Here is a 27545-nt window from a genome sequence, read left to right on the forward strand (position 1 = left end):
AAATATACACACACAAAAAAGAGAAAAATGTGAAGTAATAAATACTGTTGCTGTAAATAATCCGTAACGCAGCAACTGTTTGTGAAGAGCGAAACAAAAACGACATTCAGTTGGCTTCCATCTCTTAATTTCTTCTTACACGATTCTCACTTAACCGACAGCGAGATGACATGACTTAGGATGAAATGTATGCATGTCTTGATGTTTTTTATTCTTAAAGCAAAACTTTCTCGTTATACGAGAAGACACTATCCTCCATGTAAGATTCCTAGGAGTGAGGTATTTTCGAAACTTATACTTTTAGGAGACAGCAGCGGGGCGCTCCTTTTAGAAACGAACAAAATATTTAGAATGCTTTTCATGCGAATTAACAACAAAAGCTTTTTGTTTTCTTTAATTGTACAATTTTTGTTTTTCAAAACTGTAATATTCCATTGCATAGATGGAGGCTACGCGTTTAATATGCATACTTAAGTATTTGCCAAAACCGTAGTACAGTCTCTCTCTCTCTCTCTCTCTCTCTCTCTCTCTCTCTCTCTCTCTCTCTCTCTCTCTCTCTCTCTCTCTCTCTCTCTCTCTCTCTCTCTCTCTCTCTCTCTCTCCATACACTCAACTTTCAATCAGTAAACTCCGCCATTTTGTGGTATGCTGTATTTAAACAGAGAAAACTGTCATAAGAAAGGCTGAATATTGATAATTCCGCTGGGAGTAGGAGCACCAATTGTTCACTTAGAGGAGACGCACGCGGTTGGCATCTGTTCCGTCTAAACATGACCTCCCCGGGGAATATGCAGTATGCTTCGTAACTGATGATAGTGCCAGCTGTCGCTATGTGAGCACAACTTAGGAACGTATCACAATATTTTACACTGATACAGATCTGGGTAACAAAAACTCTTGTATGTTACCAATCCACCAACTTTACGTTTTGTGTAGGCCGCTACACAAACACATGTTTTCTGACGATGTCAAGTGGGGTTGGAGTGTGTTTTAAAACAGTCCTTTGTGTACGAATACTATAGGAATGAACGAGAAAAAATGTCTGTGTTATACATTCTTTTTGATCATGCAAAATCGTTAAATTCTTAAACACTCTGGACGTTGAAATATTTCCACAAAGCTGATCATACAGGTTTATGGGCAGTGGAGGGAAATAATGCTGAACACAAAAGGGCTGCGTCCGTCTATGGACAGAACTTGACTTTAAGTACATACTGTCAAGTGTATACTACTATGACATATAACATGGTTCATACAAGTTATCAAACAATTTACATGACTTTCCGTGAATTTTTAAAATCATTTTCCATATCTTTTAAAGACATTACATGTACACGGTTTATCAACATACTACATCTCTTGTATCTTCATGTAAGACAAACTGGCTTTTCACTTCTTCCTATATCTCCATTTCTCTTTCTGTCATTGTGATTCCCTCTCTCGCTATCGTTCTCGTTCTCTCTCGTTCTCTCTCTCTCTCTTTGATGGGGGAGGGGAACCCACACTATGTATGTATGTATGTATGTATCAATGTATGATTTTATAAAATTTAACAATTTACGCCACTCTCTCTCTCTCTCTCTCTCTCTCTCTCTCTCTCTCTCTCTCTCTCTCTCTCTCTCTCTCTCTCTCTCTCCCCCCGTCCTATCTGCAGGTTATTAGTATTATGTTACCGAGTCATGCCACTTCACCAATTCAGCAACAAGACAGTGTTACTTCTACACATTTCCAAACTTTAAATAAAATCCACACTTTAAGCTTTACATTAATTTCAATGGCAGCGCGTTACCGAACCCCTAACCGCACTTACGTGGAGAGAAACGGACCGCGTTGGATCATTCTATGAATCACTGGTTATGTATACCGCAGAAGACTTATCGATCTATTGTGTGTCTTTTGCCGTGTGTGTTTGGTCATGATGAATCATGGACTCTTACACAATAAACAGTTACAAACGTCCCGGATACAATAACAGTCAACATTGAGTGGGGAATCTCTAAACGTCTAAACAAGACCCATCCATACACGAATTATGAGATCAGCTCATGGAGAGGTGCCAGCGACGATCAAACTGCACACCTGAGTCTTTTATCCACAGTTATATTTGTTCCTTAAGGCAAGTCCTCCCACATATATGTATCTATGTAAATCTTCGACTGGTAACACGTATTGCATAATAGTGACACTCAGCAGTTCAGGAAGATATCAGTCTATAGAATGATCAGTATTGTATAACATACAGTCACTGTATAAACATAATGAGGTCAGTATGTGTGTGCGTCTGTGTACACATACTTATATGCATTAAGGTGGAGGGAGAGAGAGAGAGAGAGAGAGAGAGAGAGAGAGAGAGAGAGAGAGAGAGAGAGAGAGAGAGAGAGAGAGAGAGAGAGGGAGAGAACCAGCTATGGAAAGAGAAACGGACAGACGAAGATTGGTAGTGAGAGGGGGTATGACGTGTGAAAGAGAGAGAGAGAGAGAGAGAGAGAGAGAGAGAGAGAGAGAGAGAGAGAGAGAGAGATGCGATGGGAATAATTGAAAGAGAATGGGAGCGATGGAAATATAATAACCAAGATAGAGAGGGAGAGATAGCAAGAGAGAAATGGAGATAACAGAAACATGTGAATTTACTGCATTTGTGTTTGCATGTTGGCGTGTGTATGTGTCTAATTAATATGACTATACATATAAGTATTAGTTCGTGTATCGTGCTACGTCTCGTTTCTTGTGTTGCTCTGTTGAATGTGGTTCAAAGACTCGAGTCAAGAACTGGAACTAAGACAGACCCGCAGCTATCAGTGGCCGGCTACCTATGCTGTGACTTCGCCTATCCTCTATATTAATCTAGATACCGACATGCCACCTCCGTGGGAACTACCTTGGCCAAAAGATATCTACTTTAAGGAGCATACCGAATGACGCTATCGGAAACAACGAAACGATAACAACACGAGATTGGTTTTGAAAGTATCTAACATTATCTCAGTGAACTACAGTAAACACGTGCGGCGTCGTACATAAAACAGAAAGAAAAAAAAAAGTACTTCAAAAGAAAAGTACAGTCTAACCTTGGGGCCGTATACAGCCTAAAATTATTGGGGGGGGGGGGGGGGCAGTAAAACACCCAGTGATGTAGGATCTTCTTCGACTAGATAAAAATGGCTCCTTTAAACTATAACGGGCACTTTTATACTGTTTAGGTGTGTAGTTGCCCCCAAGCTTCCCCATTTAGCGACAACCCTAACCTTATATTAAGGTTTACAAATGCGTTTATAAACAGCCTAAAACAATAAAGATCACCTTTTATCTTTTTCTACATATAACTGTTTGAATTGCAATCTGTAAAGATCTTCGCAAAGTATGTTTAATCGAACTTATTACATGTATATTAAAAAAAAAAAGACATTAAAACAAAAATCTAACAACACCTGCCTAAAGTGTTCGCACTGAGTTTCATTTGTGCCTTGTCCATAAGCGTATGGGATTGCACTTCACATGTATGCCGGGCGGAATCTGCCCATGTTAGAGTCATATTATGCAGCGTAAAATAACAGACAGGTTAGATAAACCAATAACAAAGAGTAAGCAATTAGCCCTCCTGGAGTAATAAGTCTTCCACCCCCACCACAAAGAATAATAATAATAAGAAAAAAAAAGAAAAAAAAAGATGTTCAGACAATATTCTGTCTTTCTCCTAGTCAAACATACCTCCTACCGACATTTCGTGTCTGTCCTGATTACATATTCTATTATAGTTTTATGCATAGAGAAAGAAAAATGGCAAGAGTTCTCGAGACCACAACAACAACAAAATAGCAGTGCAGAATACAATATGAACAGAACAGAACAGAACTTCATTACACCCAGGCCGTTAAGCAACGGAATATTGGGAAACATGAACAAATACATAATATAATACGTGACAAGACAGGACAGGTTTTACAGAAGAATATTAAATAGTAAATAATATAGTATATGAATAGTTAAATTATATAAATACATGTATACATAAATACAATAAGTGGACAGAACAAAAATACATATATACAATAAGTCAATAATATTAGGTATAGTAGTTCATTATATAATTTGTTATACATGTACTAGTATATTTCGATTTATTAAATTAGGGATATCTGTGCTATAATAATAAAGCATTTTTAATATGTGGTATATATTGATACAAATAGCTATGGTCTTTTAAATTTATCATTAATTTATTTAATTAATTTGCTGACTTTTCTTAGGACACCTATTTTATTACTAGTCATTAATTCTTTAAATTTTAGGGTACTGAGGTTCACCTAATAATATTGTTTTAGGAGTGCTTTTCGAGACTTAGTAAAGAAGGCACAAGTGAATAGATAATGATATTCATCACCAATATCGTTAGAATCACAAAGTGTGCATAACCTATTTTCTAGTGGTGTATGGGTGATTTGGGCTTTTAAATCGACAGCTATCTGGTTTAATATTATCAATGATGATCGCCTGAGCACTTCAGTCTACTCGTGGTTACACAATAGGTCACAGGTGTGATAATGTGTTGTGATTGCTGTGTGTCGAGTAACCATGTGAACTTCAAGTGTTCCCATTGACGCCTTGGCTGTCAGTGCAGCCAGTCTTAATATAACTATTACCGGTAATGATTGAGTGACAATAACTGTAACTGTAGGGTAGATCTATAATTATTATATCAAACAGAAGTGGCCTACCGCTCTAGGTGGTTTAGTCGTTAGGCCATCGGCGTAATGCTGGCAGGTACTGGGGTCACATCTCAGTACCGACTCCCACCCAGAGGAATCAATCAGTCAACCATATGACTCGTGCTTACATCCACTGAACGTTCAAGAACGGATATCTTGTGCACACCCTCCAAGATTCCCCGGGGGATGTGTCCAAGACAGGGGCGGGAGCCACTCAAAGCGAGTTTAAACACCGACTTCTCTCACTGGCCACCATTTGCGAAGATACGCTATGTCAACTAGCCAATTCATTATGACACATTCATTTATCACAAAAACATATTGCAAGATGTAATGGCGGTCCTCACTTAATAACCACCAACCCCTGTCTTGGACAGCCATACCAGATAGCTGAGGTGTGTATCTCAATTGGATATACAGTAAGTACGAAAATGAAGACAACATGAATGGACTGAACAAATTGTGTCCCATAAGCTAATGTCTTTATTTGTTATAAAAGACAATTAATGTTATGCATTAAGCCGAGTCGTAATAATAAACTCCTGGAAACTGTTTTCTAATTTCACACTTGGCCGGTGGCGACCCCACGTACACAGGAAGGAGTTTCCCATGTCACTGTGTTTTGTGGTAGATTATAAAGGAGCTATAGTTCTGGTGTAAATAATACAAAAACCAAACATTAAGTGCTGAAGTTATCGAGGACAAATACATTAACGATGTTGATATCAGACACAGTTTGATATCGCGGTATTACATGAAGTGGAAAGTGTATCTTGTAGTTGTATGTCAGCCATATACCTTTCTATAAAGGGCACTTCGCATAGGTCACTTTACACGCTGCTGTATTTAATATGTACTTCAAAGCAACCTGCTAATAAAGGTAAATTTGTGTAGAATTATCAGTGGTCTTTCTGAACAGGTTTGGTTGTATTAGCGGCTTGTTTCTTTATTTTTAATGGACTTATCTATGTATATATCAGATCTTGATATATGGTTGTTGTTTTTTATTGTGTCATTACATTTATGAATCGTTATTTGGGTGGGGGTGGGGTTTGGTCGTTAGTATAATATGTATAAAAGACAGTGTCTCGTAAGTTGAAAAATGAAGTCCAACCATGTCGTTTAAAAAACGCAGTCAATACCAGGACTATTTTAAAAATGGTCATATGGGAAGGTGTCAACTATAATTTTAAAAATAAAATGACAGCCAGTGTGTTTAAATGTATTCTTTAGAGGATGGTCATTTAAAAACAATTGACCTCATCCCCATGTGATCACGTTAGAGTGCTATATGTTTCTGTGTAATAAATACTACGCATGCACGATTTTGTATCACACATACGTTCAATAAAAGATTGTTTTATTGCACGGTAAGAATTGCCTTTATTACTATAGTACAATTAAACGGGTATGTAATAAAATACATGTCTTGACTTTTTAACAATTTTTGTGGGGTTACTACAATCAAAATAAATATCACTTACCACAGTGTGATATGTTTCTGTGTAATAACAGAAAGGTCTTGACCTTTTAACAGTTTTGAAGGGGTAACTACAATCGAGCTAGATTCACTTACCACAGAGTGTGGTATGTTTCTGTGTAATAAAAGAAATGTCTCGACTTTTTAACAATTATTGAGGGGTTACTAAAATCAAGATTCACTTACCACTTCGTCCAGAGACTTCATGTTGCAGGTCTTGATCTGTGGAGGGGGTTCCCCAGTAGCCAGTTCCGCATCTATCTCCTCCTCCATCTGGACGATGGTGGGCGCCGACATGCCGAGTTTGGCACCGACCCTGGCCATCTCCAGCAGACACAGAATGACGCTCTTCTCGTTCTTCCTCAACACCAAGTCATCCGTCTCGAACCTCAGCACGTCGGGGATGCCCAGCTGGATACACCAGGTGATGAAGTTGGAGACGTTGTCCCGCGCCTGGAACGTCCCCGGCTTCACGTTCTCTCTCACTTGGACCTGCCCCTCGGGGATAGAGCTCACGAAGTAGGACCTCATCTCCAGACTCACCCCTCGCTCCCTCCTTTGTTTGGCGAACGTCTGCACCTCGTTGGCGTGTTGACACAGAATGACACCCGTCTCCAGGACGTTCAGAAAGTTCTGAGCCGTGATCTCTTTCTGGTACAGGGCAGAAAACCATTCCGCCAGATCCTCCTTCATAGCGAACAGATATTCGGTGTTTGTGGTAAATTCCCTCAAAGACTTGGGCTCCAATATCAGCAGTGTGCCCAGCTCTGGGCCACCACCACCACCACCAGGACTCGTGGATTCCATGACTATCCTCGTATCACACACATACACTATCCGTATAGATCACACACACACATGGCATTATCACCCACCGTACGCAGCTGGTATATATATACTGGTATCCCGTACATATCCGCACCGGCGATTTTCCCTGCCCTCGGGCTAACGGGGCGAGGGTCGGGACACATTCTCCGGTACCATTGTATCCACTTTGTTCACACTGTGGGCCTTAGAAAAGGCTTCCGTTTGCTTATCACGGTTAGGCCATCAACGCAATGCGTGTAGGTTCCGATCGTTTAGCGTGTCGAGACGACCATACATTGAATGAATCGTTCACCTGTCAGACGGCTTGCCACAGACCGATAGCTCTTGTTGGTATCACGTGACCAAACTAATCCATGCGATCGCAGGCCGTCTCGAGCGCCCAATGCTGAACGCTTCGTAACCAAGTGCGCTAGATCGGTTTTTCAAAAGTCTTCTGTTTAACGGTGAATCACGAAGATTCACGAAGACTCGCGGCGTAAAAAATCATTGATTCGGTGTTTTTAAAAAATGTTTGTTTTGTTTAACGACACCACTAGAGCACATTGATTAATTAATCGTCGGCTACTGGATGTCAAACATTTGGTAATTCTGACTCGCAGTCATTAGAGAAAACACGCTACATTTTTTTTTTTAATGCAGCAAGGGATCTTTTATATGCACTTTCCCACAGACAGGAAAGCACATACCACGGCCTTTGTTCAGTTGTGGTGCACTGGTTGGAACGAAAAAAACATTCAGCTGAATGGATGCACTGAGGTGGTTCGATCCTGCGACGCAAACATCTCAAACGAACACTCAACCGAATGAGCTAAATCCCGCTCCAGATTCGATGTTTAATTCACGACGATTTACGGAAGACTCGCGATGCCAACTCGCCAATTCATTAACCTTATGGCACATTAATTTCTCGCCAACACGCCACAAAAACATTCGCAAGCTGTAATGGAATTCCTCTCTTAGAACAAGTGCTTTAACCCTGCTGTTATAGCGCCGTTAGTGGTTTATTAAGGTTTATTGCGATCCATCGCTGTGGGGCAGCTGTTTATTATCTAAATCAAAGAAAACAAGTCGAAGCGAAATATATTTAACATAGAGTAACAACAGAATAAAACAAGTTGTTATTTTATAAATATTTTTTTATGTTTACGTGTGTCTTTTGATTTTGCTCAATGTCTAAATTTGTGAACAACGCCTAAACCGACATTAAATTATCTTCAAAGGCTTTAAGTTGTAACATAACATTTTAGTAGGCGTACGGTAACAAAGTGAAAACTGTTTCTTAGTAGACTAAAAGAAAACAGACAAACTATGCCTTTGTTAGGTGTGAGGTTCTCTCTTTGAAAGAAAAAGAAAAGAAAAAAGTTACAAGCCAAAAATAAAACGAATTGACTGCTCGGTCGAATATTTATATAATTTGGAGCATTTTAGAAGGACAGTCCAAAATTAAATGAGAGAAAGAAGAGAGGATCGGACTATTTAATAATATTTAAAAAAAAAAAAGTAATTTCGACATAAAATGTTGAACGCAGATCTAAAAGTTTAAAGTCCGATCGATATGTCCACGTGAGTGGCCTTGTTAAGGCCGTTTGGGACGAGATGGGTTGCATCCCGTCAAGAAAACCCATAGGTTGAGTCATTAGAGGTTGAAGGTGTAGTGCTGTGCTGAAATACAGATCTTGAGAAGCCGGATCCGTCTGAACGAGAGAGAGTATCAGACTAGGGTATAGTCTAGTCGTCATGGGTTGGTATAGTGGTGCGGACGGGTAGGATTGCGCGTGATTTAACTCGGCTGTTCCATCAGTTGTCTTCATACCTGTATCAAAAACAGAAACTTATTTATTTATAGTGACTTTTTACAAACAAAATGTTACTTGAGTTGTAAGAATTTAAAACTTAATAATATGTTTTTATATGAATTGTAATTGCATCCATTAAAATAAATTTTAACCTATGCAATTTAATGGTATTTTGTAAAGAAACTTATTTATTTATACTCACATTTCTTTTTACAAAACGTTTTTACTTGAGTTGGTAAGGATTTAAAACTTAATATGTTTTATATGATTTGTATTTGCATTCATTGCAGAATTGCATGTCAATTCATCGGTTCCCTTTTGATACTCATACGGACTATAACTGCTAGCCTCGACAGACAGACAGACAGACAGACAGAGCTGAGGTGTGTTCTTGAACTTAACCGGATAAAAAGACAAAATTAAATTTAAACTCGAATGAAATATTTAAAAAAAAGAAAAGAAAAAAAATTAAGAGAAAAAAGAAAAACAACAAAATACACGTGTTTTGCTCTAATATAATTTAATATGATTTAGAAATAATGAGGTAATTGCTATTAATATTGCCCTGCTACGGCAAAAGACAGTAAGTGTAAAATTCGGACTCAAAATGAGTTAATAAATGAATTGTGGTATTTTAAGTTAAACATCAAAATCATATAATAGAGAAATAACTTCCTGAAACATTAACCTTTCAAAAATAAAATCATTGGACTGGTTTTGCCTCCTTCTCTCTCTCTCTCTCTCTCTCTCTCTCTCTCTCTCTCTCTCTCTCTCTCTCTCTCTCTCTCTCTCTCTCTCTCTCTCTCTCTCTCTCTCAAGCTACACCAGTAGTCCAGTCTGTAAAATGAAATGAGCTGTCTTTTTCCTCTGTCACCATAGTTTTGCCATTGTAAGAATCTGATGTCTGTGACTCATAAATTACATACTAAATACAGATGATTAGAACATCAATGTGTTTCTGATCGTCCTACTGTTATTAAGCATCCCAAACTGGATTTTAACTCCCAGTAATTTCATACATACGAAAACATATATATACATGTGTATATATATATATATATATATATATATATATATATATATATATATATATATATATATATACCAAAAACGAAGTCCCGAGATTTTTGTTCGGTAAACCCTTATATTAACTGATGACAATTTGTTCAGTCCATTCATGTTGTCTTCATTTTCGTGCTTACTGTATATCCACTTGAGGTTCAAGCACGCTGTCCAGGGTACACATTTAAAATACAGCCAGAGATATGTTATGCAGAGAAATATATTTAAGCCCTAATATACAGTTGTGGTTGTTAAAAGTGTCTTTTTGTCAGCATCACCTTAACAATGGCAGCTAAGTAAGGACAGTCCCTTTATTAATAAAACATTCTATTATATGCGAACAAGACACACAAAGTGATTTTCTCAAACTTGTTAATTCTCTATTTACTCCTTTTGCTTTAACAGGGCAAAATACGGGTACAGTTAGAGAAGGTTTAGGTAGCGCCACAAGTGAAGCAATTATCTCTACCTGGTCACGAGGATTGGTATTATGTAACTACAGCCTAATGTATTCATATAAACTGAATGTATCAAGTTTATTGTGCAATAAGTCTGCAGTAATATTTAAACAAACCACTAAAATGTTAAGCCAGCCAAATCCATCTGCCGCCAATAACAGAGCGATATAGTTAATATTCAGACTCATGGAAGTTAAAAAAAAAATTGTTTTGTTTATCGACACAACTAGAGCAGATTGATTAATTAAACATCGGTTATTGGATGTCGAGCATGTACTTCTGACATGAAAACCCGTTATCCTTTTATATGCAATTTATCATAGACAGGACAGCACTTACCACGGCCTTTGATGTACGAGTTGTGGGTGGGCACTGGCTAGAACGGGAAAAACAATGGGTCCGCCAAGAAGGTTCGATCTTACGACCCATGCACCTCAGCCAAGCGCCGACTGAGTTAAATGAATACTCCCCAAGTAATTAAAATGCTTTATTATGTGCACATTTGGAATTTAGTGCAGTATTTGATGAATATCTGTGTATGACCAATTGACAAAAGAGATAAAAGGAATGTTTGTTCAACGACTTATACACACATTTGAGCCAAAGGCTGTTAGATGTCGAACAATTGTAATAGCAACATTTAGTATTAAGAATTAGGGAATAAATCCACTGTTGCCCAATACAATATCATGTAAGCGTAGGCCTCTCTTACTGATTAGCAGCAAGAGGTCTTTTATATGAATGCTGCCAAATTACAGGTGTACTACAAAATATGTTGATCATTGATTTAGGTTTCAAATTATGAAGTTGATAAGTGTCGTTCGGTACCAAACACGATATTCATGAGCAAACTGTTGATCGACATCGAGATTTTACGACTTCGAGTAACGTCCTGGTGTATATATGAAAATTATTCCAACTGTAGATATTAATGTAACAAGTATTTAATAATATACAGAGTGGTTAATAAATTGTGTAATTGACTGTTACGTAGCGTATATCAATGTCGTTGTTTGTTGTTTTACTACTCTCTTCTTCTGTGAGATAATCCCGCCGATATTTTGATGAATCTTACACCAGTGGTTACGGTTATCTAAACGTGACAAAATTGTAATGCACGTCTGTAAACCTTAATTTCATAAACAAATAAACATACAACAACAACAACAACAGAATATATAATTTAAAATAATTACTGTATAAATGAGTACAGGTCAAACCGATTAGAAAAATATTGCCCACTACTTTTAATTATAATTATTTGTAATAACAATTGTCCTAAATTAAAATAATAACAACACAACAGTAGTTACGGTAGTTTTTTGGAAAATTATAAATTTAAGATTTCAGATTTTGAAAAATATGGCACCACTCCACCCGTTGCCCACTAATTTTATATAGTACCTATCATAGCATCTATATATATATGTGTATGTGTGTGTGTGTGTGTGTGTGTGTGTGTGTGTGTGTGTGTGTGTGTGTGTGTGTGTGTGTGTATGTGTATGTGTATGTGTGTGTGTGTGTGTGTGTGTTTCATTCTTCAGAATAAAGGTCATTGTCATTGTATTTATGATAGTCTCGAAGAATTACCACTTGGGTGTGCACAATTTGACACATAATTGTTATCTATCGATAATCCACTGGATGCCATCCTTGAGAAATCTGAAAAATCCAAGATGGTGCCAAATCAGAGAACAAAGAACAACAATTCTTATATCTATCTCATGGTTTTAGAAGCCAGGAAAGACACTGGTGCCATCATAATTCAGATTTCATAAATGGGTCACCTGAATACAAGATGGTTGCCAATATGGTGATCCAAATGGACAAAATGGCAATAAATTGCTTATTGTTTGATACAGAAAAGTAATTCTTGCATTTAACCCATGGGTTTAGGGATCAATGAACACAATGAAAGTAGTTCAGTTCTTCTATACCTGTTAATTTTAATTTATTCAAGATGGCCACCAATATAAGTAATGAACCGAGGAAGATGGAACTGTTAAAAGTAACAGTCACACAAAAGACTTGTTGATTTAAAGAGGATGACCTACATGTAATAATGAAACACTATATTAAAGTGACCCTTCATTGGTTCATTTTTTCTTTCTCTCGGGTACTGTGTGTGTTGTTTAGTGAGCATGATGCAGTTTTGCCAGTTTGCAATGGAATTCAGTTTTAGCTGGTCTATTTTTTATTTATTTTTTACAATTATGGTATTTAACACTGGCAATAAAAAGCAAGCACTAGACCACCTAAAATAATATTACATTGCAAATTAACAAAATTGCATCATGCATACTACACCACGCACAACACTACCAGAGGTCTTACATTCTATTGGCCAAGAAAAGGTCACTGTAAAATAATGTTACATTTTACATCTGTCAATCCATTCAACTAATTGGGTTCTTTCTCGTTTCAACCAGTGCACCACAACTGGTCAAAGTCCATGGTATGTGCTTTCCTGTCTGTGGGAAAGTGCATATAAAAGATCCCTTTCTGCATTAAGAAATATGTAGTGGGTTTCCTCTGATGACTACGAGTCAGAATTACCAAATGATTGACATCCAGTAGCCGATGATTGATTAATCAATGTGCTAAAACCATAGGGTAGATGCAATAATTGTTGTTTATCTGTCAATTTATAAGCAAGATATAGCCATTTCCCTGATTTGGCCACCATTTTGGCCGCCATCTTGGATTTTTCTTTAAGGGTGCCTGGGTGGCACCCGGTAGATTATTGATGTGCACCAAATTGTGCACACTTTGAACCCAAAGTGGCATTTAGCTATTCACATATATTTTTTTTTTTAATTATAATAATAAAATAATAATAATAATAATAATTTTTTATAATATGATCATCTAGATAAATTTAGTTGTTAGTGTCTATATAAGAAGGTGTTTACTTAGCTAAAATATATATTAGCTAACAAATAAGTAAATTAATATACCATATTTTGGGAAAAGTACCCTCGGTGGATGATCTTGTAACCCCGGTAGTTAGGTACTATAAAATCTACCCTATTGAACTCTTAAGTGTCTCATTTTCCTAGAACTATCCCTAGCACTGATAGTAAACATACAGTAAGGTTATTCACATATATTTAAAAAATAAAAATAAAAATAATAATAATAAACATAATTTCTTATAATTTGGAAATCTACCCTTATCATTTAGATATTGGATTAATCAACAATATACATATTTAATTATTAGTGTCTACATAAGAAGGTGTTTACTTGGATAAAATATACAAAGAAAGGAAATGTTTTATTTAACGACGCACTCAACACATTTTATTTACGGTTATATGGCATCAGACATATGGTTAAGTATCACACAGATATATAGAGAGACGAAACCCACTGTCGCCACTTCATGGACTACTCTTTTCGATTAGCAGTAAAGGATCTTTTATATGCAACATCCCACAGACGAGGTAGTACATACCACGGCCTTTGATATGCCAGTCGTGGTGCACTGGCTGGAACGAGAAATCAATATTTATCAATCAATCATAGTTAATTGTTAGTGTTTATATAAGAAGGTGTTTACTTAGCTGAAATATATATTAGCTAACAAATAAGTAAATTAATATACCATATTTTGGGAAATGTACCCTCGGTAGATGATCTTGTACCCTCGGTGGTTAGGTACCATAAAATCCACCCTATTGAAATCTTAAGTGTCTAATTTTCCTAGAACTATCCCCAACACTGATAGTAAATATAAAGTATGGTTATTCACAAATATTAAAAAATAATATTAATAAAAATAGAATTTGTTTATAATTTCTTATAATTTGAAAATCTACCCTTATTAGTTAGATAATGAATATACATATTTAATTATTACTGTCTACATAAGAAGGTGTTTACTTAGCTGAAATATACAATAGCTAACAAATACATAAATTAATATACCATATTAAGGAAAAAGTACCCTCAGTGGATGATCTTGTACCGTTGGTGGTTAAGGTACTCTAAAATCCAGCCTATTAAATTCTTAAGTGTCTCATTTTCCTACAACTATTCCTAGCATGGATAGGAAACATACAGTAAGGTTATTCACATACCCGGTATATTTTTACAAAAATAAAGGAAGGAAGGAAATGTTTTATTTAACAATGAACTCAACACATTTTCTTTTCCGGCTATATGGTGTCAGACATATAGTTAAGGACCACACTAATATAGAGAAAGGAAATCCGATGTCGCCACTGCATGGGCTACTCTTTTCGATTAGCAGGAATGGATCTTTTATATGCACCATCCCTCAAACAGGATAGTACATACCACAGCCTTTGTTACACCATTTGTGGAGCACTGGCTGGAACGAGAAATAGCCCAGTGGTTCCACCGACGGGGATTGATCCTAGACCAACCTCACACCAAGCGAATGCTTAATCCACTGGGCTACGTCCCACCCCACTTTTACAAAAATAGAAAATGAAAATTACAAATAACAAATTGTAAATATACCCTGATCATTTAGATAATGGATTAATCCATCATATTCATATTTAATTTTCAGTGTCTGCATAAGAAGGCATTTATTTAGCTGAAATTAACATTACATATAAAATGGAAAATCTACCCTGATAAAATTGAAATCTGAAGTTTATAACTGTTTTGGCAAAAACTACCCCCAGCATATATAGTACATGTGCAGCTTTGGTGCAATCTAACGCCCTGACATTAGCCAAATAGCACGTACCAAATTGTTAGGTCAGTTGTTAGGTCATTTAACCCCATTCCCTCACCTTACCTGTAGGTGGTAGATAATGAATTAACCCACGATTATATATTAATTTTTACATATACTGTATATATATATTCATGTTTACATATCTGATACAGGCGTTTAAAAAATATATATATATACGATATATTATATTATGCATGTATTATTAATATTGTGTCACGTTTACAAAGGATTAACTATGCAGCGTTGTTTGTAGTCCGATACGTCATAAACTCAGTTGACGGCAGATGTATCGGACTACGTAGGTATGTCAAAACATCGGAGGTACAGATTAGAAGAAAAAAACATATTTGGCATAATTTACCAGTATAGTAGGGAATTAGGCCTACTCGTTCATATTTATGTTTATTTCCCGCGGAAACATTAGACTCCTTTGTGATACGGGGGCGTGGCTTACGAAAAAGGGCGTAGCTTAAAATCGCATTTCGCGAGATGTTACATTCTGCTGGCTACGATTAAGTATTTCCGACCAAACACAGACACACTTGCATTGGCCTACTAATGTTCTTTCATAAAAAGATTGCGCTGTTAATAATGGCCAACGCACGTTTGCTACACATTTTTTAATCACCAGGGCCCATAATTTCGAAGCCATCTTAGCGCTACGAAATCGTAAAACCGTCGTAGGTTGTGACGTCACTACAGTACACGTCATAGTGACGTCATAGCTTACGATGGTTTTACGATTTCATATGGTCTCACTACACAGATGTCATCTGCCATTGAAACCCATGTTAAACTGCCCAACTTCAAACGAAGATTGCTAATAGAACGGGTTCTCGCTGGCACTAACAACATACACCATTGTGAACATACATTATATAAGCATTTATTTTTACTCCAAAATTGAGAACATTTCCGTCTCAGTTTTTTGCTATATGACCGCATCTGCCTGTAGTACCGGTCCGAACAGGTGGTTCATTAACCGATTCACTCCGGCTGTCACTTGCGCTATATACCCAGGTCCCAAAAGGTCGATGCACAATATTACAAAATAACATGGGCAAAATACAGCCGGAAGGCTTACCATTAAACATACATATTGTTTTAATTCTTCACAATTTCCTAGAAGTGAATATGTGAACCATAACATGTGTCACAATTAGGAACTATAGTGGACCGTGATCAATGAACTCTCACCCGGAAGTGATCTGTGTAGTGAGACCTAAGCTAAGATGGCTTCGAAAATATGGACCATGTGTCGTAATAAATACTACAAAGTAACATGTACAGATTAATAGTTACTGTCAATTAATGCCTAAAACATTTTTACTATTAGGGTGACACTTTATTGTAAAGGCCAGTTCTTGCTGTGATGTTGTTTCTTTAATCGAGTTCTAACATATGTTGGATATCGTCGTGTGATATCACAAATTTCACACAGTGTTGCTTCAAATGAGTGGACAAACAAAACAGTTAAGATATTAGTAATGAATACATAGCAGAAACTGTAAACACGATTTCACATGAACAATTCGACGGTTATAAAATATCTGTCCGTAAAATCCGTCTTGCTACTTCAAATGAGCGCTTTGCTGCATATCTACTCACACAATTATAAAATCTTTATTACTCATTCTTATATTGATAAAATATTAATGATTTAAAAAAAAAATAATAATAATTAAATCTCAGCTCAGTATATGTTCATATAAAATACAATAACTTAAGAGAAGCTGAAAAAAGGTATTAAAATGAATTAACCTATGGCACAAAAACTAAATAGTTTGTTATGTGTGACGACACCACTAGAGTACATTGATTTATTAATCATCAACTGCTGGATGCCAAACGTGTACTAATTCTAACATTATGTAGTCTTGAGTAAACCCACAAGATTTTTTCATTAAAAGCAGTGAATCTTTTATCGGCATTTCCCCACAGACAGGAGCGCATACAATAACCTTTGATATACCAGTCATGCAGCACTGGTTGGGACGGGAAAAACCTAATCAGAGAATGGGACCACAGAGGAGATTGTAACCCACGACTAACGCACCTCATGCGAACGCTCTACCGACTGAACTGCATTCAGCTACAAAAGGAAGAAAATTGTTTATTTAACGATGTACTCAACACATTTTATTTACGGTTATATGGCGTCGGACATATGGTTAAGGACCACACAGATATTGAGGGAGAAAACTCACTGTCGCCATTTCATGGGCTACTCTTTTCGATTAGCAGCAAGGGAGCTTTTATATGCACCATCCCATAGACAGAATAGCACATACCACGACCTTTGATGTACCAGTCGTGGAGAAATAGCCTAATGGGCCCACTGACGGGGATCGATCCCAAACCGACCGCGAATCAAGCGAGCGCTTTACCACTGGGCTACGTTTTGCCCCAGCTACAAAAAGTAAATGTTACAGTACTAAGGGTGAGCTCTAGCACTTGCATCATTTGCGATGGATGGTACAACTGATCGCCCTTCGTGGGCCAGAAGCATTTTTCCATGTCCTATCCAATACCCCACGGCTGGTATATTAAAAGCATTGGTGTGTGCTCTCCTGCAGATCAAGATCTGATGTATGGATGTTTACGGGTATTCCAACGCGGGAAGAGTTATCGCCCATGTTGATCAGATAACATTTATAGCCATACAGAGCCGAACCGGCCTCGGTGGCGCAGTGGTTAAGCTATCGGATTACAGGCTGGTAGGTACAGGGTTCGCAGCCCGTTACGGCTCCAACTCCGAGCGAGTTCTCAAGGGCTCAATGGGTAAGTGTAAGGCCACTACACCCTGTTCTCTCTCATTAACCACTAACTCACTGTCCTGGGTAAACAGCCCAGGAACCTTATTTGGATATAAGCACGAAAATAAATTGAAAAACAACAACAACAAACTACATTCCATTTTTCATTGACATTGTTTTTTAAAGACATTAACATTATGTTTTAAAGACAGCTCGGATCACTGATATTTGTACTCAGGACAGAGATCACAAAACATGATCACAAAACATGCACAGAATAATGTGCTTGAACAGTAACTGGATATTTAAAAAAAAAAGTAGAGATAATTATTAATTTAATATTTGATTATCATTTTCACTAAGCAATCAAAAATGTTTTATGCAAGAACTTTAGATTTGAACTAAGTGCATACAAATGCAATTTTAAATACTAGTAGGCCTACATTGTCTTATTGTTTTAACAAGCTTTGATCACTGATGTCTTCTAAACATTGTTTCAGTACAAGCTGACCACCGATACATGCACAAATCTTGCACACTGGACGTTTTTAGCATTTATTGAAATACCAAAATAAATTTGACTAGGATTCCTAACACTTTGGTTATTACGATACTAGTTATTTTGTTCGTTCGAATTTTTTTTTTTTTTTTTTTAAATAATTAAGTTTCAGAACACCTTACATTGGAAGAAGCTATATTTTTTAAAATGAATTTTAATGAAAAATACAGAAAATATCTACTGGCCCTTAATGAATTTTGTTGAGTATAACATCTGTCCCCTTGATGTTATTCACACACATCCTTCCCATCACAACCTCTCACACGCACTATATTCTCTTTCTCTGTCTCTCTGTCTGTCTCTCTCTCTCTCTCTCTCTCTCTCTCTCTCTCTCTCTCTCTCTCTCTCTCTCTCTCTCTCTCTCTCTCTCTCTCTCTCTCTCTCTCTCTCTCTCTCTCTCTCTCTCTCTCTCTCCTCTCTCTCTCTCTCTCTCTCCCTCCCTCTCTCTCTCTCTCTCTCTCTCTCCTCTCTCTCTCTCTCTCTCTCCTCTCTCTCCTCTCTCTCCCTCTCTCCTCCCTCTCTCTATATCCTCTCTCTCTCTCTCTCTCTCTCTCTCTCTCCTCTCTCTCTCTCTCTCTCTCTCTCTCTCTCTCTCTCTCTCTCTCTCTCTCTCTCTCTCTCTCTCTCTCTCTCTCTCACACACACACACACTTAATCCTGGATCCGCTAACTGCTGATTAACTGCTACTCCAAGGTCAAAATACTATGTTACACCGGAGTTCTTCTAAACATTACAGTCGATTGTAACGACAAATTAGAATCCTGTTTCGTTTCTGCTTTAACAGCCAGTCTGTTTTTATCGTCGCGTATTGGTTAGGCGACTGAATGGCATTGAGGGTTCCTGGAACTCCTTATTAATATTTCCCATGTATTGTAATAGGATATTAAACAACTTTTAATATTTCTGTCTCAGCCAATCACATTATTCGAAGTTGTTACGACACACACATTAATTTGGTTCTTGTGTGTAATAACAGATGTATTCCATGGATAATTAAACACGTCATCGTGACGTCACTTTACTGTTTTCAATAAAATGCAGTCGACTTCAAGGTGCTTGACATGTTTCGTTTGTGTTTTTCTTCTCACACTCGGCACGAATATTTGGGTGATGGATTTAGTCAAATTCTCACTTATGTTTTTCACTGTTAAAGGTCTACCCACGATCGAAGAATATCGTTTTATGGACAAAAACACAATGTTTGAAGAATACCTTGTTACCGATGGGAACACACTGGTAGTTTATGAGATTGACAAACTTGGAAACCTTCGATGCTCTGTTTTAGCGTACGTTTTAGTTTTATTAATTTACTTGTTTACTTGATTTATTCATCATCGGCTATTAGATGTCAAACATTTGGTAATTATGACATATAGATCTAGTCCATTCGTAGCAAGAGATATGTTATATGCACCATCCTACAGATAGGGTAGCACATGCCACGGCGTATGATATACCAGTCGTGGCGCACTGGCTGGAACGAGAAATAGCACAATGGGCCCATTCCATGGGGAGGATCGATCCTATACTGATTGCGCATCAAGCGAGCGCTTTATCACTTGGCTAGGCCTACGTCCCGCTTACTATATACAGAACAGAACAGATCAGATCGGCCTAATTCACTAAACTCTCGTAACTACGATCTCGCAGTGCAATGCAAAAAGACTTGCAAAGAGGATACTTTGTTGTCTAACAGAGCCTAAGAGAGCTTTGTGAATTAGGCCCATCTTTATTTCGCTCATGGGACGGACAGGATTTAGCCCAGTGCTCACCTCAGATGCGATGGGTTGTAGGATCAATAGCTCTCGACTGACTCAGGTTTTGCATCATCCCAACCAGTGCCCCACGACTCTACATGAGTGATTTGTGCTCTTCTGCTTACAGTGGGAAACGACCAGACCCCTTAATGCTTTTTGGGTAGGAATAGTCTAAATGGTTATATATCGGTTGGAATGCCAAGTGTCGAAACGACCATATTGTCATATTGTTAGACACCAAATAGCCTTGGTTTAAAATATGTTGAGGTGTTGTTAAACAGCTATTCCTTTTACTTTCAGAAATGGGACTGAGAAACCTGAAGCTAAGAACGCCAGCGCCCAATTTGTGACCAGTAACATGATAGACAGACTGTTAACACGATGTAAAAGCAGTCAGACTCCACACAGGACAAGACGAGCTATAATGTTTCCAGGTAAAAAATATAATTTTAAATTAGTAATTATGTATAGTAGTTGAGACAATGTGCTACTTGCTATGTATTACGAAACGGGTGTGTAAAATATGTTATTATCGGAGCTAGTAAGAATGGAATTATGCAGGTCTCAACAGTTTCAGGTCTTAAATAAGGTTCATAAACTTCCTGCGCACACGCGCGAATATCAATTTATTACTAGCAAGTGAATGTTAAATTGTAACAGTTAATGTTTTTAGTATGAATATTATCTATCTTTCCATCTGCCCATCCACCTATTTAGATCTTTGCCTGCCTTTATCCATCCATTCGTTCGTCAAGCTGTGTGTATGTGTGTGTGTGTGTGTGTGTGTGTGTGTGAGTGAGAGAGAGAGAGAGAGAGAGAGAGAGAGACGAGAGAGAGAGAGAGAGAGGGAGAGAGAGAGGGAGAGAGGACGAGAATGAGAGAGAGAGGATGAGAGAGAGAGGAAGACGAGAGAGAGAGCAGGAGGAAGAGAGAGACGAGGAGAGAGAGAGAGAGAGGGGATGAGAGGAGGATGGGGGAGAGGGGGAGAGAGAGAGGGGGAGGAGAGAGAGGAGGAGAGGAGAGAGAGAGAGAGAGAGAGAGAGAGAGAGAGAGAGAGAGAGAGAGAGAGAGGGGGAGGGAGAGAGAGAGAGAGAGATGAGAGAGGAGGAGAGAGAGAGAGAGAGAGAGAGAGAATGAGTATTGATGTATTTATAATTATGTGTGTATTTGTTGTAGGTACAAAGTGGTGTGGTGACGGAGACTCTGCCGCTAACAACTCGGATCTGGGAGAATATCGCGACACTGACGGATGTTGTCGAGACCATGATCTTTGTGATATATATATTCCAGGATTTAGCCACCGCTATGGTCTCAGTAATATGTATCCATTTTCCAGGTACGTATTTAGTGTAACAAATTTAGTGCAACACTGTTTGCATTTTTCATACTAAAATAATTATTTTGTATTTTGTATTAATTGTATTTAAAACGTATCAATTTCCCAAGTACATCCGTTAGTTTAATATACGGTTAAATAGATATATACCACTGATATTACGAGTTGTTTTAAAACGTATCAAAATGAAATGTTTTATTTAATTAAGCACTCAACACATTTCATTTACGGTTATATGGCGTCGGATAAACGTATCAAAAAGGCAGGTTTGTGAAGACTGGTAATAAGCCAACCATTGTACCTTTAACTGATGCGCTGAAACACGAATCCAAGTCTGTACAAAGTGTGAGCAAACCAGAGATACAAAAAGAGTTAGTTTTAAAAGTTTGTTTTGTTTAACGACACCACTAGAGTACATTGATCTATTAATCATCGGCTATTGGATGTCAAACATATGGCCATTTTGACACAGTCATAGAGAGGAAACCCGCTACATTTTTCCATTAGTAGGATTGGAAGGAAATGTTTTATTTAACGACGCACTCAACACATTTTATTTACGGTTATATGGCGTCGGACATATGGACAGGACACACAGATATTGAGGAGGAAACCCGCTGTCGCCACTTCATGGGCTACTCTTTTCGATTAGCAACAAGGGTTCTTTTATATGCACCATCCCACAGAACGGATAACACATACCACGGCCTTTGATATACCAGTCGTGGTGCACTGGCTGGAACGAGAGAGATAGAAAAGACAGCCGTTCAGAGAGCAGACAAGAAAAATGTTTCTTTTGTTTAGCGACACCACTAGAGCACACTGATGTCAAACATTTGACATAGTCTTAGAGAGGAAACCCACTACATTTTTTTCATTAGTAACAAGGGATCTTCTATATGCACCATTAGAAAAGATAACACATACCACGGCCTTTGGTATACCAGTCTTAGTGCATGCACCGGCTGGAATGACCGCATATTAAACGAGCGCTTTACCACTGGGCTAAGCCCCGCACAGGATCACTGTGGCCATTTGAAAGCTCATACTTCAGATAGGCTGTCAAAACCAACATGGCGATGTACTGGTACTTTCGCTAGGTACACATAATACTCTGTAAAGTCAGGTGACCATGCTGACCAATATCATTTTGACCTTTTAAAAATGCTATTCGTAGGAAAATTGTCCCACTTGTCGCTAGGTAATAAGATCGATCTTACCATGTTTTTGACGGGTTTTGTTTTTTGTCAAAGTTCCGAGAAGTGCTGACAAGGAAATTATAAAATGTTGAGTTCATGATAAACGGGAAATTCTGTCAGCATGAAAGTTAATTGATCTCACCCATATTAATGCAATACAAAAAGAGAAAAAAGATTGGTATTGTACTGTATAAATAAAAACCAGTTACCAGACTATCAATCTAATTAAAATTAGCTCCACTGGTTAATTACTATTACCTGTGGATCTAACTGCACCCCGTTGGAGCTCATGTCCAGTTGACCTTTCATTCGACCAATCAAAACCTTACTTGCAAAATCATGCCAGTGATTTGAAAAGAATTTGAAAACATTCGAGATTATGCCGAGGGTATACGAAATGGTTCGGATGAATTACGAAGTATGCCAGAAACTAATTTCAATATAAAATTTTATATAAAATTCGTTTCAAGACGAAAACAAAACCGTGATGATATAGCCATATAATCTGTTTATACTAGTGGTCGATATTTAAATTGTTATTTATAGATGAAATGTCACCTGGATATGGGAGTCCACGCAATGCTGTTAGATCTACTGGTAGACCAGTAGAGCTAATTTTAATCAGATTGCCAGACTATTGTCGTGTCTGTAGGAGATGCCGGATCCATCCTCGTTATTCACGGACTCTCATCACGTGTTGTATGGATTTATGGATGATTTTTTAAACAGCTTCATCACGAGTTTGTACTAGCAACCCTTCTATAACACGTAGTGACAGGGTGTGACATTACATCATATTTGTTTAGATGGTCGAAGTAGTCTTCTTGGAAATGCAAACCAGAAACTGCCTCCCTCGAGCAATGCACTATATTTTTTAATACTATATGGTTTCATAATAAAAAGCTATTTTGGAAGCGAGCTGATTGTCTATATACCGATAAAGTACAACGTAAACAAATTCCAGTGGGGTCTTTTTGTGTGTTTTTTCGGTTTTCTGTGCTTATGGTGCAAAATTGATGTCGGTAACAAGCAAATTCGAATTGTGCCTAGAAACAAAATTCGCCAGCTTGTATTAAACATGCTTCATGACATAAAATTTTCAGAAAAATATTCTGATATTTGGGTGATAAAACTAACTTTAGATACTGATTTAGCATTAGCAAGAGCTCGTTTTAATGCATTATCGTTCAACCGGGGGGGGGGGGGGGGGGGGGGGTGGCGGCGATCAATGTTTAGTTTAGCTTAAAGGTACGCCTTTTGTTTCGATGAAGAAAGGAAAGGAAAGGAAATGTTTTATTTAACGACACACTTAGCACATTTTATTTACGGTTATATGACGTCGGACATATGGTTAAGGGCCACACAGATATTGAGGGAGGAAACCCGCTGTTGCCACTTCATGGGCTACTCTTTTCGATTAGCAACAAGGGATGAAGAAGACCCTACCTTACTGTGCCGATATTGTTTTTTACAAACCTATCAACTTATTTTAGGCCAAGTATGGCCCTGATCACACTATATAGTAGAGAAATATTTAATTAATCATTAATCATATAATTAACAACTGCTTGTTTCTTTTCCAGAATGTCGTGTGACTGTGACACAAAGTTCTACTGGTGTTTGAAGGACATCAATGATAGCGTGTCAGGTCATGTGGGGAGTCTCTACTTCAACTTCATCAGACCCACCTGTCTGATACCAACAAACAAGTCGAGATGTGTTTACAGCAGGTAAAGGTTAATCTAGAAATCTGTACTTCAACTGCAAACCTATGAACTATTTAGTTTGGAGCTCGGATTCAACCCCACCCCCAATCTCTCTCTCTCTTACTCTCTCTCTTACTCTCTCTCTTACTCTCTCTCTCTCTCTCTCTCTCTCTCTGACTCACACACAGTTGGACAGACGGATGGATGGATAAAGACTAGCACAGATAGACAGGTGGACGGACAGATGGAAGATAGAATATATTTATACTTTCTCTCTCGCTCTCCCATCCTCTCCCCTCCATCTCTCTCTTTAATTTCATCTATTTAGAAATGTCATTAATTACACGTCTAGTCTTTGTTTCAAAGATGAGCAGTTGGAAATTATTTGTGTTGAAACATTTAAATGTTAGTCATTTATAATGGTCGGGTCTGTTTTCACAGTTCTATTCCTCACTGAAACCAATAATTGTTAACTGATAAACTGTCAGCTGGAGAGGCCATTTCGAAAGGCATGTTATTGAATAGACAGATGATTGGTCAATAAAAAAATGAGAACGCAACGCAGATGCAAGTAGGCGCACATGTGCGTTTTTAGACGGATGCGGCAGGAGACGGATGCGTTTGTGCATCTAAAATCAAACATGTTTGATATTTGAAAAATCGACGCAACGCTAAAAAACGCAACGCAGAGGGGGTCGCACAAGATGCGTTTTTCCTGCGTTCGTACGGATGCGTTTTTTAACGCAAGACGCATGCGTTAAAAAACGCTCGTCTGCGCCGGGCATTAGTGGCTGTCTGCAATACAAACAAAAACCACGCGCGGACGCACGCAAGCAAGCGCGCGCGCGCACACACACACACCAGAAAAAAACAATCACAATAAACAAAAGAAAAAGCCCGCTAGTTGGACCGACAGGAGCAACGTATTTTAAAAACCCTAGTTTGGCAAACATCCACGTTCCAATGCAATAGAATGTGTCATGCTGAACTTAGGGTTTATATTTCTCATTGCAGTATGTGGAGCTGGCTGACATCTAGGTGTGATGAAACACAACTGGATATGCAATGGAGCAGTTTCAACAGTACGTTCTGAAGACAGTATAACAACTGATGTGCTAATACGGGTTGTGGGTGCTTGAATCACGCACCATTTTTGTACTAATGCTAGGATCAGACTGCCAACGGTTGCGTTGTAACTTTCCGGACTTAAACGGGTGCACTCAAATTAACAGCTAATGGGTCGTTGGACTTGTGTACGACGAGAATCGAGTTGTAAGAGCGCTCAGACTAGCAACTGGACAGTCGTAGAAGTCGTGAGGGCAGAAAGTTAGCCAACTTTGTCATAGCAGTTGGTAGTTGATGGCTAGCATAACAGCCAAAAGAAAAATACCACGCAACCTTCTGAACGCAATCAAAATTATCTTCTAGGTTGTGTATTCGGTCACCAACTTTCAACGTAAACTATAATCTCTAAAGTATTTTATGACTATTACAATTGCTAAGATACTTAATCGAGATTCAAGTATGTGGTCCTAGTCATTCAACTCAGCAGCTTGGCATGTCTGGCATAGTAATTGTAAGAAGTTTGACCCAGTTAAGATTTTTTTTTTATCTGAACCATTTAGCTGTACCTCTATGAAGTGTCTACTTAAGATAGGATTGTTGGTTTAACAGACGCTACCCGAGTCCTCAGCACCTGCCATCTTCACCATGGCAATTACTCAAATGATTAGCAAACGGTTTCAGAATAAATATGACTGAACACTCTATTCAAAATTATATATCACACTTTCGAAGACGTCTGTAGCATAGCAGTTCCACCTCGATCAATATCTATTTAAGTTTCGAATCAAATGCCAATCAAATAAATAAGTAAATAAAATAGGTCTAATAAATAAATAAATAAATAAATAATGAACAAAAAGAAGAAGAATTCTCACATGCGAGTCGATGTCTCAGACGACAGAGTTCAGATGTAAACATTGGCAGGGACAGAAATGTCGGTTCTAGATGCTTCATGGCTGAACGAGTACACCAAGATGTTTACAAAGCCATATTACTTCGTGAAGCTGTAGCTCGGAACATCCCGGATTTACTTTTGAAAAGCTTTAGGCCTACCAATGAATACGACATATATCGAACGTTCGAGGCATCCACCATTGGATGTGATACGACACCTATTGAATGTTTGAAGCACCTACTACTGGATGCCACCTACTGAATGTTTGAGTCGTCTACCAATGGTTATGTCATCTACTAAATGTTAGAGGCGTCTACCAATGGTTATGTCACCTATTGAATGTCCGAGGTGTCTACCAATGGTTATGTCACCTACTGAATGTTCGAGGCGTCTACCAATGGTTATGCCACCTATTGAATGTTTCAAGCACCTACCATTGGATATGACCCCCAATTGAATGTTCAAGGCATCTCCACCATTCGACACGACTCTACTGAATGTTTGTGATGAGTATCTTATTCATCCTGAATGGTGATTTGACACACTAAATGGGACTAAACACAGTATTTGTCAGTTATTGAACGTTAAAATAATCATTCTGAATTTTAAACGTCTTCTCTAACCACTAGTTTTTTCTTTCCATAAATCAGTGACCAGCTGAACCTTGCAGAAAACGTCTATCACAATGAATCGCGTAGAATATTTATTTTTATTTTCTTGTCATTACTTAAGTTTGGTGGTTTTTCCTTTGCTTTCCAGGGGCCCGTTCCACGAAGCGATCTTAGCCCTAAGATCATCGGAAGTACATAACTACCAATTGCACTTAAGGTGGTCGTAGTGCTACGGTCGCTTCGTGGTATGGGGTCCTGTATGTTCAACAACTGTCTGTTTCTTTACAACTGGTTTACATAGTACGAGTCGATTCAAACTGTGCTGAATGTAGACCTATATGAACAGCCGATCCGTTACGGCAATTCATAGCCATTATCATCATGTTTAACATACTTTGATTTTAATTTATTGACATGTTTTACATATGTTGTCGTTACTGAAGTTGAACATTACTATTATTGTTTGTTTTTGTTTTTTTGTTTCAACTGAAAATAAAATTTAAATAAATGCTAAATTGTGCTGTATTATGTATTCAATGTGTATACTTCCAAACTATATTGCTGAGTCCTAATCATTATTTTTGTCAACATCCACCCCTCGCCCCGTCAACACACA

General features: G+C 38.0%; 2 protein-coding genes across 2 annotated transcripts in view; one reads left to right on the forward strand and one right to left on the reverse strand.

Moving 5' to 3' along the window:
* LOC121367823 (flocculation protein FLO11-like) overlaps positions 1 to 7274 on the reverse strand; it is a 92451-nt gene extending 85177 nt beyond the window's left edge. Inside the window, exon 1 of the mRNA XM_041492211.1 lies at positions 6373 to 7274. Coding sequence (XP_041348145.1) covers positions 6373 to 6993 — 621 coding nt within the window. The 5' untranslated portion in view covers positions 6994 to 7274. The remainder of the gene's footprint in view (positions 1 to 6372) is intronic.
* A 12097-nt stretch (positions 7275 to 19371) lies between these two features.
* On the forward strand, positions 19372 to 27433 carry LOC121389612 (phospholipase A(2)-like). The gene is made up of 5 exons (XM_041521255.1): positions 19372 to 19646; positions 20418 to 20551; positions 21294 to 21453; positions 24236 to 24382; positions 25373 to 27433. The coding sequence occupies exons 1-5, from the start codon at positions 19396 to 19398 to the stop codon at positions 25449 to 25451; spliced, it is 771 nt and encodes a 256-aa protein (XP_041377189.1). The 5' UTR covers positions 19372 to 19395; the 3' UTR covers positions 25452 to 27433.
* Positions 27434 to 27545: the final 112 nt, after the last annotated feature.

Source organism: Gigantopelta aegis, chromosome 3, assembly GCF_016097555.1.
Source record: "Gigantopelta aegis isolate Gae_Host chromosome 3, Gae_host_genome, whole genome shotgun sequence".
In the NCBI taxonomy this organism is placed as follows: domain Eukaryota; kingdom Metazoa; phylum Mollusca; class Gastropoda; order Neomphalida; family Peltospiridae; genus Gigantopelta; species Gigantopelta aegis.

What these genes read in the sequence shown, in the direction of transcription:
- LOC121389612 (XM_041521255.1), top strand. Translation starts at nt 19,396, where the DNA reads ATGCAGTCGACTTCAAGGTGCTTGACATGTTTCGTTTGTGTTTTTCTT. An exon ending in CTTCGATGCTCTGTTTTAGC is followed by an intron (nt 19,647 to 20,417) that starts GTACGTTTTAGT and finishes TTTTACTTTCAG; the next exon opens with AAATGGGACTGAGAAACCTG. An exon ending in AATATGTATCCATTTTCCAG is followed by an intron (nt 21,454 to 24,235) that starts GTACGTATTTAG and finishes TTTCTTTTCCAG; the next exon opens with AATGTCGTGTGACTGTGACA.